The sequence below is a fragment of the Rhinolophus hipposideros genome, assembly GCF_964194185.1.
Source record: "Rhinolophus hipposideros genome assembly, chromosome: 3".
Classification (NCBI taxonomy): domain Eukaryota; kingdom Metazoa; phylum Chordata; class Mammalia; order Chiroptera; family Rhinolophidae; genus Rhinolophus; species Rhinolophus hipposideros.
In genome coordinates, this window is record NC_138049.1 from 74,403,466 (window position 1) to 74,422,313 (window position 18,848).

The 18,848-nt window shown below is 36.4% G+C and overlaps 1 protein-coding gene across 2 annotated transcripts in view; it reads right to left on the minus strand.

Annotated features, from left to right (window-relative positions):
* The window catches only part of KCNQ5 (potassium voltage-gated channel subfamily Q member 5), a 534,612-nt gene that overhangs the window by 88,296 nt on the left and 427,468 nt on the right, over positions 1–18,848 (minus strand). For both annotated transcript variants that reach the window (XM_081041006.1, XM_081041007.1), the window contains exons 4-5: positions 10,531–10,706; positions 10,133–10,258 (exon numbers count right to left, since the gene is read on the minus strand). In XM_081041006.1, the coding sequence (XP_080897132.1) occupies positions 10,133–10,258; positions 10,531–10,706 (302 nt within the window). The remainder of the gene's footprint in view (positions 1–10,132; positions 10,259–10,530; positions 10,707–18,848) is intronic.

Below are 18,848 nucleotides of genomic sequence, written 5' to 3' on the forward strand. Positions count from 1 at the left end.
TGTATTTTTCTTTAGTGGATAGGTCCTTATTTCCTTTATGAGAAGGAGGAACCATGTCTTTACTCTGTTTTCTCCTTAATATCTAGCATAATGCTTGCCATGAAGTAGAAGGAACTCAATGAAATATTTAGTAAATCAATCAAGTATCCTTTCAATATTATTGGTGACAAATGGAATGAGAGACATAGGGCAGGAGCTCCCTGAAATCTCTGACTTGGGGGGAGGCTTTCTAGGATGTATTTGTGCATGTTTTCAGAGAGGATGAGATGGAAAAGGGAAGGGGTGGTAGTTTTATAATGGGTTAAGGTACCCGAGGAGGCAGAGGAAACAGGATCAAGGGTACAGTTGGAGGGGTTAGCCTTGGCAGTGTGAAAGGACACCTCTTCCACTGTGGGGGGAAGATGTGGACACAGTGTGAATGGAGGGCAGAACTGGGAATGCTGAGTCCGTTCCCTTCCATTCCAGTGAAAGAGAGGGCAGGATCTTCTGTGGAGAGTGAAGGGTTTGGTGGGGCTCTGAGGGTGTGTGAGGGTGTCAAATACAAGTCAACCAGGGGCCTACTGGGCAGAGGAAGCTCATTCAAGTTTGGAGAGAGGGACTTTGTAGTAGAACCTAGTCGCCAAATTAACCAAATGCCCTGGCAATATCAGTAGGGTGTTCTCAAAGGAATTCCTTGGAATTGCAGGAAAAATCTTCCGGCTCAATTTTATTACTGGTTCCTAATCTTAAATATGTGGAAACGATTATAATGTACTATAATTTTCCTGTAAAATTGCTTAATCTTTTTATAGCAGTTTATCAATAATAATAAAAACCTGAAGGAGAAATTTCATGGTTTGGTCACAGCAATAATGTTACATTTCACAGTTTGCTTTACATTCTAATAATACATTTGAGTTATTCTCCTTGGACCGGTGCTCAGAGAGGGGGTTTTAAATTACTGCCTCTAATTCCGAATGATAAGACGCAGCAAAGTGACAATGTACTCAGTGTTTTATTCTGAGAATACCTGTTCTCTCTCATTCCGAGGGTTGCCCTTTCTCTTACAGGGGTTTGTGGGGGAGAAGAGAGTATCGTGAACTTTGAGAGCAGCACCCTGGAGTCTCTCTGGGGGCAGCAAAGACTCTGCCCACCTCCTCTGTACTCTGGTTCAGGCTTCTGGATGGTTGTCTCATCACGTGCAGGGGACTGAAATGACCAGCAGCTTCACGGGGTGCAGCAACTTCCTCCACTCCGATTTCAAAGTCAAAGTTTCTCAGGGTATTACTTGGTTGAAAGCATAGGGGCCTTATGTTGCCAGGCTAAGTTTGGGAAGGATCTGGCAACATGGGGGAAGTTTCGTCTCTCTCCACATTAGGGAGGGGTTTGGTGGGGGGGTTTCCTGGGTGCATCATTTCACTTTTTGTTGCTGATAGGGGACCACTAGGCTTCCTGAGGTAAAAGAGAGGTAGCATCAGAGATGAAATTTCTAAAATAAACACAATAAAAAGATGTGAGCCTTCTCGATGAATTCACACTGGCTTGATCTAGCTGTCAATTCTCTAAGGAAATGACTGGCTGCATTTGATAAATCCATCCTTAGATGAGGCTTGCATAGATGGTCATTGATTTTCTGGACTTTTAGGGCAAGCTGTCCTGGAAGTACCAGTGTGTCTCCTTGGAACAGTACAACCACATAATGTTTCTTTGCTTTTCCTGGCACCTGGAAGGCTCTGCTAATGGTTATCAGCAGGCCCTTTGTGCACGAACTGAGTAGCAGAAGCCCTCTTGGTGCCGCTTTTCCCCTACTTGTGCTAAACAATAAATCCATTTTGTTCTAGAAATCTTGTGAATCTTTCCATGGCTGAACTCAGTAATGATTAGTTTCATTTGGATCTAAAGTTAGAGAAATGTACGCTCACACAGGATCCCAAAGACACACCAGCTCTTCAGGGAGCTCCTGGAAAAGGAGCCTTTTCAGGGAACCTTAGCAGTGGCATCTGTGACCTTCGGGGCATTGGAGGAAATCACGCCTGGAGGAAATTGACTATACTGGGCATAATTCCATTTCTGACTTTTTTCCAGAGCTTATAAGAGATATGCTAGTTAACATATGCTGGATAGATTAAATTTTAAACATTTATTTATGTATTTATTTATGCCCTTGTTTATTTATTATTGCTTCCTACTCATTGACTTTTTTTTTTTTTTTTATTTCCCAGCAATTTATTTAGCACAAGTTTGCTGTGGGAATTATAATAAATTCACTAGCCAATAGCACACAGGATAATATCTCTTAATAAACCAGATAAAGAAACAACACTTATACTCTAAACAAATGACAGATGAATCACAGCATTGTTCCAGGCAAGGGAGATGAGAAGAATAAAGTCCAAATTTTCACAGAGGTGTATCTTTATATACGCTATGCATTGATGTTTGACAACGGTGTATATGTTGTCATTGGAAAGGTAATGAAACTTTGAACTTACTTTTAAAAATTAAAAGATAAATATAACACATTTCTAGTATCTCTTTCAGTGCAGTTTTTATGCAGAGCAACACTCTCATTAAGTGAGAGGATGCCATTTATCACCCACACTTATGACCCACGTGGAAGCCGGCAGATGAATCACAGGCTGTAGCCCGATGGACAGACCAGGACCTGAGAGGGAGGGGCCCGCTGTGGTCTGTCTCTCCACCTCCGTCAGCCTCAGGAAGCCTGGTGGCCTGGTGCTGGCTGTCCAGCTGGATCAGTTACTTAGAGGTGACTTGGCAGGTGGGAACAGCTCAGATAAATGTTTGCCCCCATATTCCATCTGCTCAACTGCAGTCATGAAAGTGAGAAAAGATATTTTCTGAACATCTGTGGATTGCAAATATTGGCATAAAGGTGTAAGTATTTGTAGTAACAAAGTCTGAGGTGCACCGGGGGCACCTGAGTGTGTTCAGCCATCAAGAATTCTGCTTCACTCAGAAGGCTAAATGAATATTATCCCCAATACCTGCCACCCCAGTCTTAATCAGTGGTGGAAGAACGGTCTCAGAACTGTTTGTCTCAATTGGCCATTTAAGTGTAATAGTAAAAGACTGGTTAATGATTACAATGCATCGTAAAACCTTCAGAAGGAAAGGAGAATGTTTTGTGGACCATTTGTTTTTTTGTGTGGCAGTTTTTAAGTTATTAGTTTTTAAAATCAGTACTTTTTAATGGAAACAACTTGACCAAAAATCTGTCACAGAATTTTGAGACCCATTAAAACAAAGTTTAATGAGAAAAAAAAAAAAAAAAAAAAAAAAAAAAAAAAGAATTCTGCTTCAGAAAGAGTACTGCAAACTGAATGCAGATTCTGGTTTTATTTTTTATGGGATGGTAGAGGCTGTGATCTGATTATAACTTAGGCATCAGTTAGGCTACATTTGTTATCATTATTATTTTTAAATAGCAGAATTAATTCCAGACCAGGAGATATAAATCCTTCCTCTTTCCTTCAAGCAAGAAATCAACAAAATATTTATTGGTTTGATTTTGGGAATTCAATTATGAATGCTAGTTTACAGCTAATGAATTCGTGGAACAAGTTTATGTACTATTTGGAGATTTCCACAGTACAGTATAATTTCCCCATCAGGGGGTCCTTTAAGGAGGATGATTCACATTGGCACTTTGTCAAAAATCTGCTCTCTTCTCCCTCTCCCTGTTCTCCTCTCATCTCCTCCCTTCCTCTCCGCTCCCCGCTCCCTTCTCCTCTTCTCTCCTTGCCACTTCCTGAGCACTTGGTTTCAGGTAGTGGGGAGTCATAGAACCTGTACAGTTAATTTTGAAATTTGGTCACCTTGGATGAGTAGATCAGAAAGGTTTCAGTCTTTAGACATCAGAAACTCCTGTGGTGGTGGCATCGTATAATTTGGGTTCTGCTGTGGCAGGTAGCTCAGGGCATTAGCATTCCATATTATTCTTCCAGGCTTGTGGTCAGATATGTAATTATAGTAGCAACTAACATTTGTCTAGTGTTTGATAAAGCACGTCTACGTGTCCTAATCTCATTTAATACACACAGCGACTTTGCATTTGGGTAATATTGTTATTGCCATTTTACAGAGATAGTAAATGATTGCTTAATATTACATCCCCACTAAATCATAATGATAGGGCTGGAACCCAGGTCTCCTGACTATAATTCCGCTATCTTCCACACAGCGTGTGCTCAATGCTTATGGAATAATACCGAGTAAAAGTGTGCAGAGTCATGCGTGAGATGACATTATAAAAGGAACAGACTTCTTAGGACAGACTTCCCCAAAGAGGCTTATGACCAATGTCCTTCATGAATGCATGCCACTAAGGCAGGCATGGGACTTGCAAATGCTCATAACAGCTAGGGTGTTTCGGTGGATAGTGACTAGGGTTGTGTCTCAGGATATGCTTGGTAGTTAACAGTGTCCGTGGAGTTAGGAACTGGTGTATTGATCATCTCATGGCCAAGTAAAGCTTTGATACCATCAGGCAATGCATTGGTAGCAAGAAACACTTGTTAACTTTTATTTAATGTACCAGCACTGAATCAGAAAACAAGAGCTTGTAAGAGACTGCAGATAACATTTTATCTTGGTGAACCCAGTGTAACGAGAGTTGATTCTTGGAATTCTAGCTGGTATTATCAAGGAGAAGGGTATTTTTGTTCATTCCAAAAATTTACACCATTTCTTATTCTTAGATTTTGCAGTGGGATGAAACTCATGGCATATATTTGTGCTGTGTGACCTGTTGAATGCGCACTGCACTGCATGATACACAGAGCCTTCTACATTGTTTGCTTTGAGAAAGATTGTAAGATTTTCAGCATGAATTCTAGGACTAACTTTGGCTGATAGCGAATTCTTCTACATGCCTGAAGTCATCATTTCAAGAACACGGTCTTTGGTGGAGGTTGTATTCAGGCGCTTACTTAAGAGTAGATTTATACTCTCTGCTGCTGTATGCATGTTTAAAAAACCCATAACACTACCTTCATCATATGAATAGCAGTAAATAGAAAGAGAACAAACTGACCTTTATCAGATCATTACCAGAAAAAAATTACTTCAGGAAAACCTGATCTTAAGTAATTTCAGAACAAATCTAAAGCATATCAAAAGGAGAAAGAAAATAATAACAGGAAATAAGATAATAAAAATAACTCCAGAAAAACTTGTTAAAAATTTATTTCAGAATAAATCTAAAGCAACTAAAAATGAGGAAAATAATGACAGGAAATAACATTAAATGGAACTCCGCCCAACAATCAGAAGATCCTCTTTTTCCAGTAGCTGTCAGAGAGTTACCTCCCCTCGGCCCTCCTCCATTTCCTTTGTCACCAATTCCTCTTTTGTTACCACTTCAGAACCTAGAACATATTTTCATTGCAAACCCTAGTTCCCAAGCCCCTTCTGTAGCTAAGTTGTGGGTTTGCAATGAAGCATACAGCTATTCGTATTCCTTTTGTTATAAAGATATTTCCAACAAGAATTTACACTGGGGTAAAGACAGTTTATCCAATAAATGGTGCTGGGAAAACTGCACAGAGACATGCCAAAAAAAGAAAAAAAATGAAACTGGAGGACCTTCTTATGCCATATACAAGAATAAATTCAATATGGATTAAAGACTTAAGTATAAGGCCTGAAACCATAAAACTAGAAGAAAGTATGGGAAGTAAATTCGCAGGCATTACCCTTTGTAACATTTTTACTGATATATCCTCTCGGGCAGGGGAAGCAAAATGAAAAATAAACGTGTGGGATTACATCAAACTAAAAAGTTTTTGTTACAGCAAAGGAAACCATCAATAAAACAAAAAGACATCCTACTGAATGGGAGAAGATATTTGCCAATGATACATGTGATAAGGGGTTAATATACAAAATTTATAAAAAACTCATACAACTCAACACCAATAAAACAAACAACCCATTAAAAATATGCAGAGGACATGAAGTGAAATTTCTCTAAAGAGGACATACAGATGGCCAACAGACATAAAAAAATACTCAACGTCACTAATCATTAGAGAAATGCAAACAAAAACCACAATGAGATATCACCTCACCTCAGTCAGAATGGCTATCATTAATAAAATCAACAAACAAGTGCTGGCGAGGAAGTGGAAAAAAGGGAACCCTCATACACTTTTGGTGGAATTGCAGATTGGTGAAGCCACTATGAAAACAGTATGGAGGTTCCTTAAAAAATTGAAAACGGAACTACTTTATGACCCAGTAATTCCACTGCTGGTTATCTATCCAAAGAAATCCAAAACACTAATTTGAAAAAATAGATGCACCCCCATGTTCATCGCAGCGCTATTCACAATAGCCAAGATATGGAAACAACCGAAATGCCCATTGATGGACGACTGGATAAAGAAACTGTGGTACATTTATACAATGGAGTATTTCTCGGTCATAAAGAAGAACGAAATCTTACCATTTGCAACAACAGGGATGGACCTAGAGAATATTATGCTAAGTGAAATAAATCAGACTGAGAAAGACAAATACCTTATGATCTCACTTATGTGTGGAATCTAAAGAACAAAATAAATGAGCAAACTAAACAAATAGACTCAGAGATACAGAGAAAAGAACTGATGGTTACTAGATGGGAGGGGGTAGGGACGGCGAAGAAGGTGAAGAAATTATAAAGCACCAATTCGTACTCACAATATAGTCATGGGGATATGAAATACAGTATGGGGAATATAATCAATAATGTTATTACAAAGATTATGTAGGGTGCCAGATGGGCACTGGACTTTTCAGGGGGATCACTTCATAGATTGTGTGGATGCCTGACCACAGCGCTATACACCTGAGGCTGAAGTAGAATAGTATTGAATGTCAACCAGAATTAAATATCATGGGATATAAAGTACAGCATAGGGAATATAGTCAATGGTATTGCAACAGCTATACACGATGTCAGAAAGGTAGTAGATTGGGGGGGGATTATCACTTTGTGAAGGATGTAAATGTCTAACTATTACATTGCTCTGTACATCTGAAACAAACAAACTAACTAACTAACTAACTAACTAACTAACTAACTAACTAAATTTCTATCTACCATCCACAACAGCAATGTCTACACCAAGAGTAGCCACCATCTTTGATGGGGCACTGGCTATGGTCTTCGTACCAGGCCCTTTAAATATCTATCCGACTCACTCAATGAGCTAGGTACTATTATTCACTAATATGGAATTGTTTTTAGAGACGAAAGTTCTTTGAATTGTTATTGGCTTTGAGCAATGCTGATCATACCACTGTATTCCTCCAAAAGTTCGTCCTGGAAAATAGCCCTCAGCATCTTAATGAAGGGAGTTCATTAGTTAACAATTTAGAATTCACTGGGATACTGTATTTCTGGATGACAAATTGCATTTTGATACTTAATGATGATACTTTGGGCTTTTTTAATAAAAGAAATTTCCTTTTTTTCACCAAAGCTTAGCACTTAGAAATACTCCATTCAGGATGCTTTTATTTTCCTATTTATTCTGGATACTTCCATAGTCAACAAGGTATCTGTTATATGCAACCTGGACAACTCTAACTAGAAAAAAAAGGTATCCACCCATATATTCCTTAAGGTCTTGATTAATACCTAATAAAAGGTATAGTATTCTAACTGAATTTTATTTCACACTGGAGACTTGGTATATGTTCTTCTTATAATGAATAGAAATAATAAGCCCTCTGTTTGATTTTTGTGTCTTTGTAGGCTTTGGAAAATTTCATTCAGGAGTCAGTTAATATCAACAAACCCACTGTGGACCAACAAGGCCTTTTTTGTCCCTAGAAACTTAAATGGCTTAGAAGATTTTTACTCATATTCAAGATCAAATTTTTCTTAAAAAAAAAAAAGAAAAGAGACATAATTAGCCCATTCAAGGAACATGTTAAGTACAGGTTCAACTTCAGTCAAAAGAGCACTACTGAAATGGAAATCAATGAAAATATGTTGTTTCTCCCCTGAAAGTTACAGATATCACCTTTAAAAACCTTCTATTTGGGTTATTCTGGCAAAAGAAACCAGCTGGTGACTAACTGAGAGGTATATTAAGAGTTTCTCACACAGAAATTCTTATTAGTAATAAGGAGAAAAGGAAGACGAATGGAGAGATGGATAAAGAGCTGCTTGGCTAAACTCATCAACAACTGCATCTCAATGGGAAGAGGTGTGCCTGAGTGTCTCAGTAGTTACATAGAATAATCAAAGAAATTCCTGAGTGTCTCGGTAGTTTAAATAGCTAGAATAATCAAAGAGAAGCAAAAACTAAACTTAAATTCAACTTGTGCTTTGAAGGGTGGGATAATAAATTGTCTTTCTTTCACTGGCTAGAAAAGCCTCCTGTTTTCTCAGTTTAAACAGTTTATCCCACCATGAGTCATAGATTTTCATTAACTCTCAACAAATAAAAAGTACTTTAAGAATGCCAGATGACTGCCCTTTTTTGGGTTTTCCACTTTCATTCTTTCAAAATGTCCATTTTTGCTAGTGGGCATGGTGGAGGGGAGGGGAGTTGGAAACCAAATTATGAAACGAACAGAATGCCTTGTTATTAGTGTCACATACTCTGATAATTTAAGAAAAAATCTTAATCTTCAGGTGTACATTTTTCTGATTCTTACTCATTTTATTGCTGCTATGCAACCAACAAATATATCAAGTTCTGTTCAATGCAGTCCTGAAAAATTTCCTGTGACCTTGACAAGAGTTCTAGTTCTTGCTGATGAGGTTTTGATGAATAATGGAACAGTGTAACAACTGGTAACTTACCTATGCTTCACAAAGTTAAAACAAACAAACAACTTATCAATGTTTTAATTACAGTTTAAGAAAATGATATATTTTTATTTTGGCAACAATCTAGCACTCAAGAAATATTACTGATGTTTTATGAGGGAACGTAACTTTGTTGGATCAAAGAGATGTGGAAACTCTTTAAACAATTAGAAATTGTTGTATATTTTCACATATTACCTTTTTGGAATGTCTTAAAGAATAAAACAAGAACAAATACAGTGTATACATTGCATAAAACACTTTTTTATGCTGTGACATTCTGATTTGGCACATGTTTCAATAACTGTTTTTTAAATTGTTTACAATGTATGGACATTTTTGCTTCCATGGAAAAAACTGTATGTTGTTTAGAATACCCATGTCCAGGTTACTGAATTTTGACCTTGTGGGGCTCTGCATGCTTCATGGCCCTTGATTTATTTTACAACTCTGCAAGTTGTAGAGAACAAGTAGCAATGCAAAATAATTCTTGTCTATAGACATGTAAATAAATTCTGTCTAGTGGTGGCAGAATTTCTAGTGGTGGCAATTAACTTCCCTCTCACACTGTGGAAGAAGCCACTTTTGTCTCTATTTGCACATTCATTCAATATTTCTGATCTTTATATGTTTCTGCTCTTTGGATAGTCTTTTGAATGCTTCTAACATCTTACTGGTTCCCTCATTAATACTTTTGTTGTAAATAACAACAAGAAAATGAGTGAAGTAAAATCTTTAGCATGTGTTTATTTTCTTTCTATATATGAGAGTCATGATTACTTTGTCTGGAAAACTATCCTTTAATGAAAATATAAAGAAGATTAGGTCTTTGAGTGGAAATTTTTGAAATGAGGTGTCATCTATGTGAGATCTCTGATCTCACAGATGGTTACCAGTCGTTTCTTTTTCACTTTTTGGGCCATAATTTTACTCTTCCAACTTTCATTCAGCTACCATTACTTTTTTTTTTTAACATCAGATAAACTTTTTGATGAATGGCAACACCTTAATTTAAATGTGTTTCACAAAGCTAAAACAAACAAACAAACAAGCCTATCAACATTTTAATCACAGTTAAAAAATTATATATTTTTATTTTGGCAACAATCTAGTACTCAAAGATTACTACTAATAGAACTTAACTTTGTTGAACCAAACAGACAGGGAAACTCTGGGGAAACTCTGGACAATTTTAAGTGCTGTATATTTTCACATAACTCCATTTAGGAGTTAATGTGTTTATTGAGACCACAGGAATCATTACACTGTATTCAAAGGAAAAAAATTCACAACATCCAGTAAGTAAAAACAGATTTTTATACTTACTGTGCCCCACCACAGAGCATCTGCATATGTAGAAAACTCTTTGTTGGCATCCTTCTCCACCAGATAGACGAGGAAAGATGAAAAAATAAGAACCAAAAATCCTATGTACCAAGCTGTGATTAATTCCTAGATAAAAAAGGAATGAACGATTTTCAGAGGTGAAACATCTTTGAAAAAGAAAAAAAAAAAAATCCCAAAACCCATTCATGATCCCATTTGTTCGACTACTTCCTGGATATTCATGACTTTAAAATAATCCATTACATACTGAGTCCCAAAATTGCTTTGACCAGTTTCTAAAATGCTTAAGTTTGTTTGTGATAGGTTTATCAACTATTACAGCAATCAATGAAAAAGTTTCAAAAATCGTATTCTGTAATTCAGAAAGCAAATCTTACCTTGCTGTGAGCATAAACCACTGAACCTAGCAATTTCCAAGTGCCTCCCCTTCGGTCCATGCGCACCATTCGGAGGATCTGTAGGAAACGGAGACTTCTGAGTGCGGACGTGGCAAAAATATTACCCTGAGTTTTTGCAGAAACAACTGCTATTGAAGCGATAAGAACAATGGTATCTGAAAGAAACAGGTTGAAATAGTCATAAGTAGCACGACGAGGCATTTTTATTCCTCAAAACGATATTTCAGAAAAGTTTACTTGGAACCAGATCTTGAACCCCCGCCCGGCGTAGTGTTACTTGCACTGTGTGATGACTGAACAGTGAGAAAGCAGAGAATAGTACCTACTATTATTTAATTCTGATCTCATGACCATTCTATGCCTTACCTATGCAATTCCGAACCGCTTACTATTTAACCTCCAACAAACTGGACAACGGCATTTGGAAAGTCTGGTGTTCCAGGGAGCCTTCCACAACATTTCTGGTTTCATTAGCGTGGGCCCTAACACCCCTGCTTCCTGACGGGTGCTGCCTCGGCGTCAGAGCCTTCCAGCCATGCAAGCGCCACTTGGTATAATCATGTCTCTTGTTTTCTTATCGAAGAAGCTTGTAGCTACTTTAGGCAAAAAATTCCCTTATGTTGTGGAGTATGCAGCTTTACATACTGTCTAACAAAGGCCTCAATTAAGCCGTATACTCTAAGCTCTCTGCGTAAAGTACTCTTTATACCTGGTCAGTCAATTATGTGTAAATTTGGTACACTGATTAAAGAATATATATGTTTCAATGAAGCATGTCATTATACACACTGTGCATTGCACGGGAATGAATATTTAATGTTTGACATACTGGCATTTGGCTTAAAAAAATCTGCCCTTTTGAAAGCTAAAAAGAGAAAAGAAATGCAGCTAATGAAAGCACAGAAAAGATAAAAGAGGACTTAATCCCTCTAAAGGTAAATATCTGAATGACGGGAAGAGGACTTTGAGGTGGAAGATGTGAAGTGGGGGATGAATGGCCTCCTATGGCAATTTTAAAATGAGTTAACTTGACCTTTACATCCTCAAATAAAATGTCTTTCCTGCTTCAAGTAGACTGGGCCTTACTGGGAATCCACACTCCAAAGAGGAGTTTCAGTTCAGGGTGTTGCATTTATAATGTTTCTGTGATCCTTTGAATTAACTGCTATAAGAATGTGGAGTCATCATTCAGGTCTGTCCTCCTCCCTGCACTCAGAAGCTCTTGTTGGGTAGCCAGTTGGCTCCGTGGTTAGAGCGCGGTGCTCATACCACCAGGGTCGCCAGTTCCATCCCCACATGGACCAGTGAGAAACAACGACTTGACCTGGAGATGAGCTACACCCCCCCACAATTAGATTGAAAAACAACGACTTGACATGGAGCTGATGGGTCCCGGAAAAACACCCATATTCCCCAATTAAAAAAAAAAAAAAAGAAAGCGCTTGTCTCCCATTGTGGACTGAGAAATCTTCTGAGTCACTCTCCTGCTGCCCCTTTTGGGTCAGACCTTGGAGAGAGAAGGGCAGTGGATGGCTGTACAAACGTCAGCTGAAAGACCTTTTCCATCAGATCTGAACGCTATGTGACTTTGTGGGTACACAGAGAGCCACAAGTACATCCTTGAGTTACTGCTCCCTGCAGCTGTTGAAAACGAGAAGAAACTAAATGTCTTATCAAAGACACCAAAGACACTATATAGAGTGAATAAAAGCCAGTTGCAAAGCAGTATGTACGATGTGATCTTATTTTAATATATAACATACACAGATTATTACCATTAATTATCTATAGGGATAGAGAGTTGGGTGTGTATATGGATAAATAGGCTTTTCACTTTCTAAATTATTAATTTCTCTAATGTTGGAATTTTATAACAATGGTATGTCTTTTGAGATTACAAAAAAAACTTCAAAAAAGAGATTAGTATGAAAACATCTCTTGGTTTTCATCATTTGTAGTCTTTTACACCTGAGACAAGTGGTTTATAGACAAAGAGATATTCCATATATGGCCCTGCTGGATACATATTTGCTTTTATTTTTCATTGTAATCCTGCTTCTTTCTAACTGTAAAAAGGAAAGAAAAATGTACAATACTTCATTTACTATGTTAAAATATTAGAAATACTAGAAATAGTAAATGACTAGTTGGGGTACAGAAAATACAGCACTTAAAATTTACTATATGCCTGCATTTTCTTTAGTTCTAAGTGTTTTACAAACATTATGTTAATTCTGTAACAACCATGTTGATTAAGTATTCTACAAATCCCATTTTACAGATGAAAAAGGTGAGGGACACAAAGCATATACATTGTATTAGTGTAAAAAAAATCAGCTATAGATCTGTTATACTACAGCACAAAAATTATGCTATAAATTTAGTTTATTAGAGAAAACCTAGACAATGTAAAAGGAACACTGGTATTTTGAGACAACTTAAAAAATTTTGCACACAGTGAATCATAATATAAATGTTTGAAGTCACAAAAATATGTAAAGGTAACTACAGATTTGATTGAATATCCTCTTTGTAATTCAGGTCAGAAGAGAAAGTGGGAGTTCAGTAAAATTAAATCATAAATGAGCAAGCAAATGGCAATCAATGAATGCATTCACAAAAATGTTTCTGTTTGGGTTACAGTCATCTACTGGAATTTTTCTGTCAGTACCTTCTAGAATATTTCCTAGGTTAATATTTATGAGTAATCTTTACTTTTATTTATGTATTTATTACTTTTGTAGTCCATTACTTTATGGAATGGAGGTTCCACAAAGTTGGACACTTGTATCTCAAGTGCCTAGAACAGTGTCTGAAACATGGTAGGCACTCATTAAGTATTTATAGAATGAACTTAGATTAATAAACACTTAAAGGTAGCTTGAGCTTTGTCCTTTTATCACATCAGTGGCTAAATAACTGGAATATCAATCTAAAATACTCTTAAATTAATCAAGGATCATGTCAATATTTAGCACTGAATTAAAATGCAGCATAATAATTTATAGCTGTCATTCATTAAAGTTTATAAAAAGTTAATCTCACTAAGATTTACTTTCCATAATACTGGGTAGGGGCAGTCTTTACAAATGGCAACATAGACGGCTCCTAAACTCCACTACTCCCGCAGACACACTAAATGAACAGCTACACATAGAGTAATTCCCTTTTAAAGAAATACAGAAACTAGCTGAGGGACTCCTACACATCAGGTAAATTAGAAAATATCCACATCTAAATGGGTACGAGAGGTTGAATTACACTCTTGTCCTAAACCCCACTCCCAGTACAATGCCATATAATCAAGAGGGAACACCCAATTCCCAGCTTTTCCCTGAGAGGCTAACAGTTTGGATGCCACATCTAGTGCCCCAACTTTTAAGACCTCCACCTGAGGGACAGAACCCCAAAACACCTAACTCTGAAAGCCAGCAACACTTACATCCATTAGACTTACAAGACTATAGCACACAAAGAAGCAGTTATTAATGGATGTGAGCGCTCACTGTCATTATCCTCCATGGTTCTGTGCAGAGAGGGAACAGGCAAAAATGCTCATCTCCCAACTCTCCCTGAAATAATTCTATTTGCGTACTTCAATAACTGCTGCCTGAGGATCAGGCTTCTAATTTAGCAAGCATCTAGAGGCTGATTGCAATCCTCCCTGGAGACCCAGGAAGCCGGGTCATCTCCCTTGCTCTCTCCTTCTAGTTTCTCCAAGTTGCCAATATCTCCCTAGAAGGAGCTTGTACATACATCTAGTACTCCAGCTTTTGAGGCTGCTGCCTGAGGAAAGGGTCCCTGGGTCACCTGGTGTTTATATTCATGAGTTCCATAGGACTATAGCAAACAAACAAAAAAATTCTTAATGGTCTCAGGAGCACTCCTTCCCTGTGGCTATACAACCGGTCTAAGAACTGAGGAAGCAGGTAAAAATGCTCACATCCCAGTTTGTCACAGGAAGGCACCTAACTACATACTTTCCCAGCTGCTGCCTGGGAATAACAAAGGTTTGAGAGACAATTAGAAGCACAGGGTAGGCTGACTGATGAGGCTGATCTTGTACAAAATCCAGTCTGTCAAGACTGGGAGAAGGGTCTGTTTTATCTAATGTATAGAAACCAACAGGGAGAGTCAAAGAAAATGAGGAAACAGAGGAATATAGTATTTCAAACAAAAGAACAAAATAAACCTCCAGAAGCAAACCTTAATGAAACAGACAACCTAGAAAAAAAAGGGTTAATTCCTAGAAACATACAACCTACCAAGACTGAATCATGAAGAAGAATACCTGAACAGACCAATTATTAGTAAGGAGATTAAATCAATATTCAGAAACCTGTCTACAAACAAAAATCCAGGACCAGATGGCTTCACTGGTGGTGAATTCCAGCAAACATTTAAAGAATTAATACCAACCGTTCTCAAACTCTCCCCCACCCCCTCAAGAAAAAATTGAAGAGGACAGAACACTTCCAAACTCATTTTATGAGGCCACCATTACCCTGATTCCAAAATCAGACAAGGACACCACAGAAAATAAAATTACATATCACTGGTGAATACAGATGTAAAAATCCTCAATAAAATCTTAGCAAACTGAATTCAATAGTGCATTAAAAGGATCATACACTGGAAACAATTGGGATTTATTCTAGAGAGGCAAGGATGGTTCAACATCTGCAAATCAATCAATGTGATGTACCACAATAACAAAATAAACGATAAAAATCATATGATCATCTCAATAGATGCAGAAAAAGCATTTGATGGAATTCAACATACTTTCATGATAAAAATTGATTGATACAGAGGGAACGTACCTCAATACAATAAAGGTCATATATGTCAAGCCCATGGCTAACATCATACTTAATGGTGAAAAACTGAAAGCTTTCCTTCTAAGATCAGGAACAAGGTAAGAATGGCCACTGTCACCACTTTTATTCAACATAGTATTGGAAGTCTTAGCCAGAGCGATTGGGTAAGAAAAAACTATGAAAGGCATTCAAATCATAAAGAAAGAAGTAAAACTGTCACTTGTAAAATTGACATGATACTATATATAGAAAAACCTAAAGATGCCAACAAAAAACTATTGGAACTAATAAATGAATTAAGTAAAGTTGCAGGACACAAATATCAATATACAAAAATCACTTGCATTTATATACACCAGCAATAATCTATCAAAAAGAGAAATTAAGAAAAAAAAACCATGTACAATAGCATGAAAAAGAATAAAATATTTAGGAATAAATTTAACCAGAGAGGTAAAAGTGAAAACTATAGGCATTGGTAAAAGAAATTAAAGAAGACACAAATAAATGGAAAGATATCCCATGCTCATAGATGGAAAGAATTAATATTGTTAAATTATTAATTCTTTGGTAATTAATAATTATTAAATTATTAATTATTTTAATAATTTAATTAAAATTATTTTAATGAAATAATTTTAATTGTTTAAAATTTGGATACATAGTACTCAAAGCAATCTATATATTCAATGTAATATAGAGGTTGTACCCAAAGTAATCTATATATTCAATGTAATCCCTATCAAAATTCCAATGGCATTTTTCACAGAAATCAAACAAATAATCCTAAATTTATATAGAACCACAAGACTCCAAATTGCAAAATCAATCTTGAGAAAGAAAAACAAAATTAGAAGCATTACACTTTCTGATTTCAAATTATGGTACAAAGCTCTAGTAATCAAAAGAGTATGGTATTGGCATAAAGACAGACACTAGATCAGTGGAACAGAATAGAGAGCACAGAAATGAAAACATACATATATGGTTAATTAATGACAAAAGAGCCAAAAATATATAATGGGGAAAGGACAGTATCTTTAATAAATGTTGGGAAAACTGAATAGCCATATGCAAAAGAATTAAACTACACCATACACAAAATTCAACTTAAAATGGATTAAAGACTTTAAATGTAAAACCTGAAACCATAAAACCCCCCAGAAGAAAACTCCTAAAAGGGGGCAAACTCCTTAATATTGGTCTTGGCAATATTTTCTTTTTTGGATTTGATACCAAAAGCAAAGGCAACAAAGGCAAAATAAACAAGTGGAACTACATCAAACTAAGACCTTCTTTGCAACAAAGAAAGCCATTAACAAAATGAAGAGGGAACCTATGAAATGGGAAAAAATATTTGCAAGTCACATATTTCATAAGGAGTTAATATCTAAAACATATTAATAACTCATATAGCTCAATATTAAAAAAAACAGTCTGATTAAAAATTGGGCAAAGAAAGTGAGTGGACATTTTTCCAAAGAAGATATACAAAGGGCCAATAGGTATATGAAAACGTGCTCAACATTTTTAACCATCAGGGAAATTAAAATTAATACCATAATGAGCTACCACCTTACACCTGTTAGAATGGCTGTTATCAAAAAGGTAACAAGTGTTGGCAGGGATGCAGATAAAAGGGAACCCTAGTACACTGCTTGTGGGAATGTAAATTGGTGCAGCCACTAAGAAAACCAGCATGGAGGCTCTTCGAAACATTAAAAATGGAACTATGACATGACCCAGCAATCCACCTAGGAGCATATATCTAAAGGTAATTAAAACAGCATCTTGAAGAGATATCTGCACATCCATGTTCACTGCAGTCTTAGTCTCACTAGCTAAGATATGAATACAACTTAAGTGTCCATCAACAGATGAATGGATAAAGAAGATATTTATATATATTATACATATATTATATATAACACATCACATATTATAAATATAAAATATATGTTATATATATACATGTTGTTCAGTTGTGAAAAAGAAGGAAATCCTAACGTTTGCAACAACATGGATAGAACTTGATGGCAATATGCTAAGTGAGATAAGCCAGACAGAGAAAGACAAGTACTGTACTTCACTTATATGTGGAATCTAAAAAACTTGAACTTATGTAAACAGAGACTAGCATTTTGGTTACCAAGGACTGGGGGATGGGGAGAAATGGGAAGATGTGAGTCAAAGATTACAAACTTCCAGTTATGAGATGAATAAGTTATGGAGATCTAATGTACACCATGGTGATTATATTTAATAATACTGTATTATATACTTGAAAATTGCTAAGAGAGTAGATCCTAAATGTTCTCATCACAAAAAAAGAAATGGTAATTATGTTACATAATGGAGGTGCTGGTCAATAATAATTTTATAATACATAAGTGCCTCAAATCAATAGGTTGTAGATTTTAACCTTCCACAACATTATATGTCAATTATATCTCAATAAAGCTGAATTTGACCTCAAATGCAAGGGAGGTAAAAGCAAAAATAAATGAATGAGATTATATGCAACTAAAAAGCTTCTGCACAGCACAAAAAACCATCAACAAAACCAAGAGGCAACCAATCAAATAGGAGAATATATTTGCAAATAACACCTTGGATAAGGGGCTAATATGCAAAACACACAAATAACTCATTCAACTCAACACAAAAAAAGCAAACAGTCCAATTAAAAAATGGATGGAGGACTTGAACAGACACTTCCCCCAAAAAGACATGAAAATAACCAACAGATATATGAAAAGATGCTCAACTTCATCTTCAGCTACCAGGGAAATGCAAATCAAACCCACAATTAGATACCACCTCACACCTCTTAGAATGGCTATTGTCAACAAGACAAATAATAATAAGTGCTGGAAGGCTGTGGAGAAAAAGGAACACTCATACACTGCTGGTAGGGATTTAAATTGATACAGCTACTATGGAAAACAGTAGAGCGTTCCTCAAAAAATTAAGAATAGAATTACCATTTGACCCAACAATCCCTCTTCTTGGTATCTACCCCCAAAATATGAAAATATTTATCTGTAAATATATATGTACCCTATGTTCATTGCAGTATTATTCATGGTGGCCAAGACATGGAAACAACCAAAGTGCATTGTTTTGTACACCTGAAACTAATAATAAAAAATAAAAAAAAGTTCTGTAGGTGGATAGTCGTGATGATTGGGTAAAAAAGATGTGGTACATAGTATATACAATGGAATAGTACTCTGCCACTTGTGATAACAAGGATGGATCTTGAGATTATCGTACTAAGTGAAATAAGTCAGACAAAAAAACATTGACAACCATATGATTTCACTCATATGTGGGATATAAAACTGAAAACAACAAACAAACGAAAACTTATAGACACAGACAATAGTTTAGTGGTTACCAGAGGGTAAGGGGAGAGAATGGATTGGGAGAAGAGGGAAAAGAGGGTCAAATATATTATGATGGAAGAGAATTGAT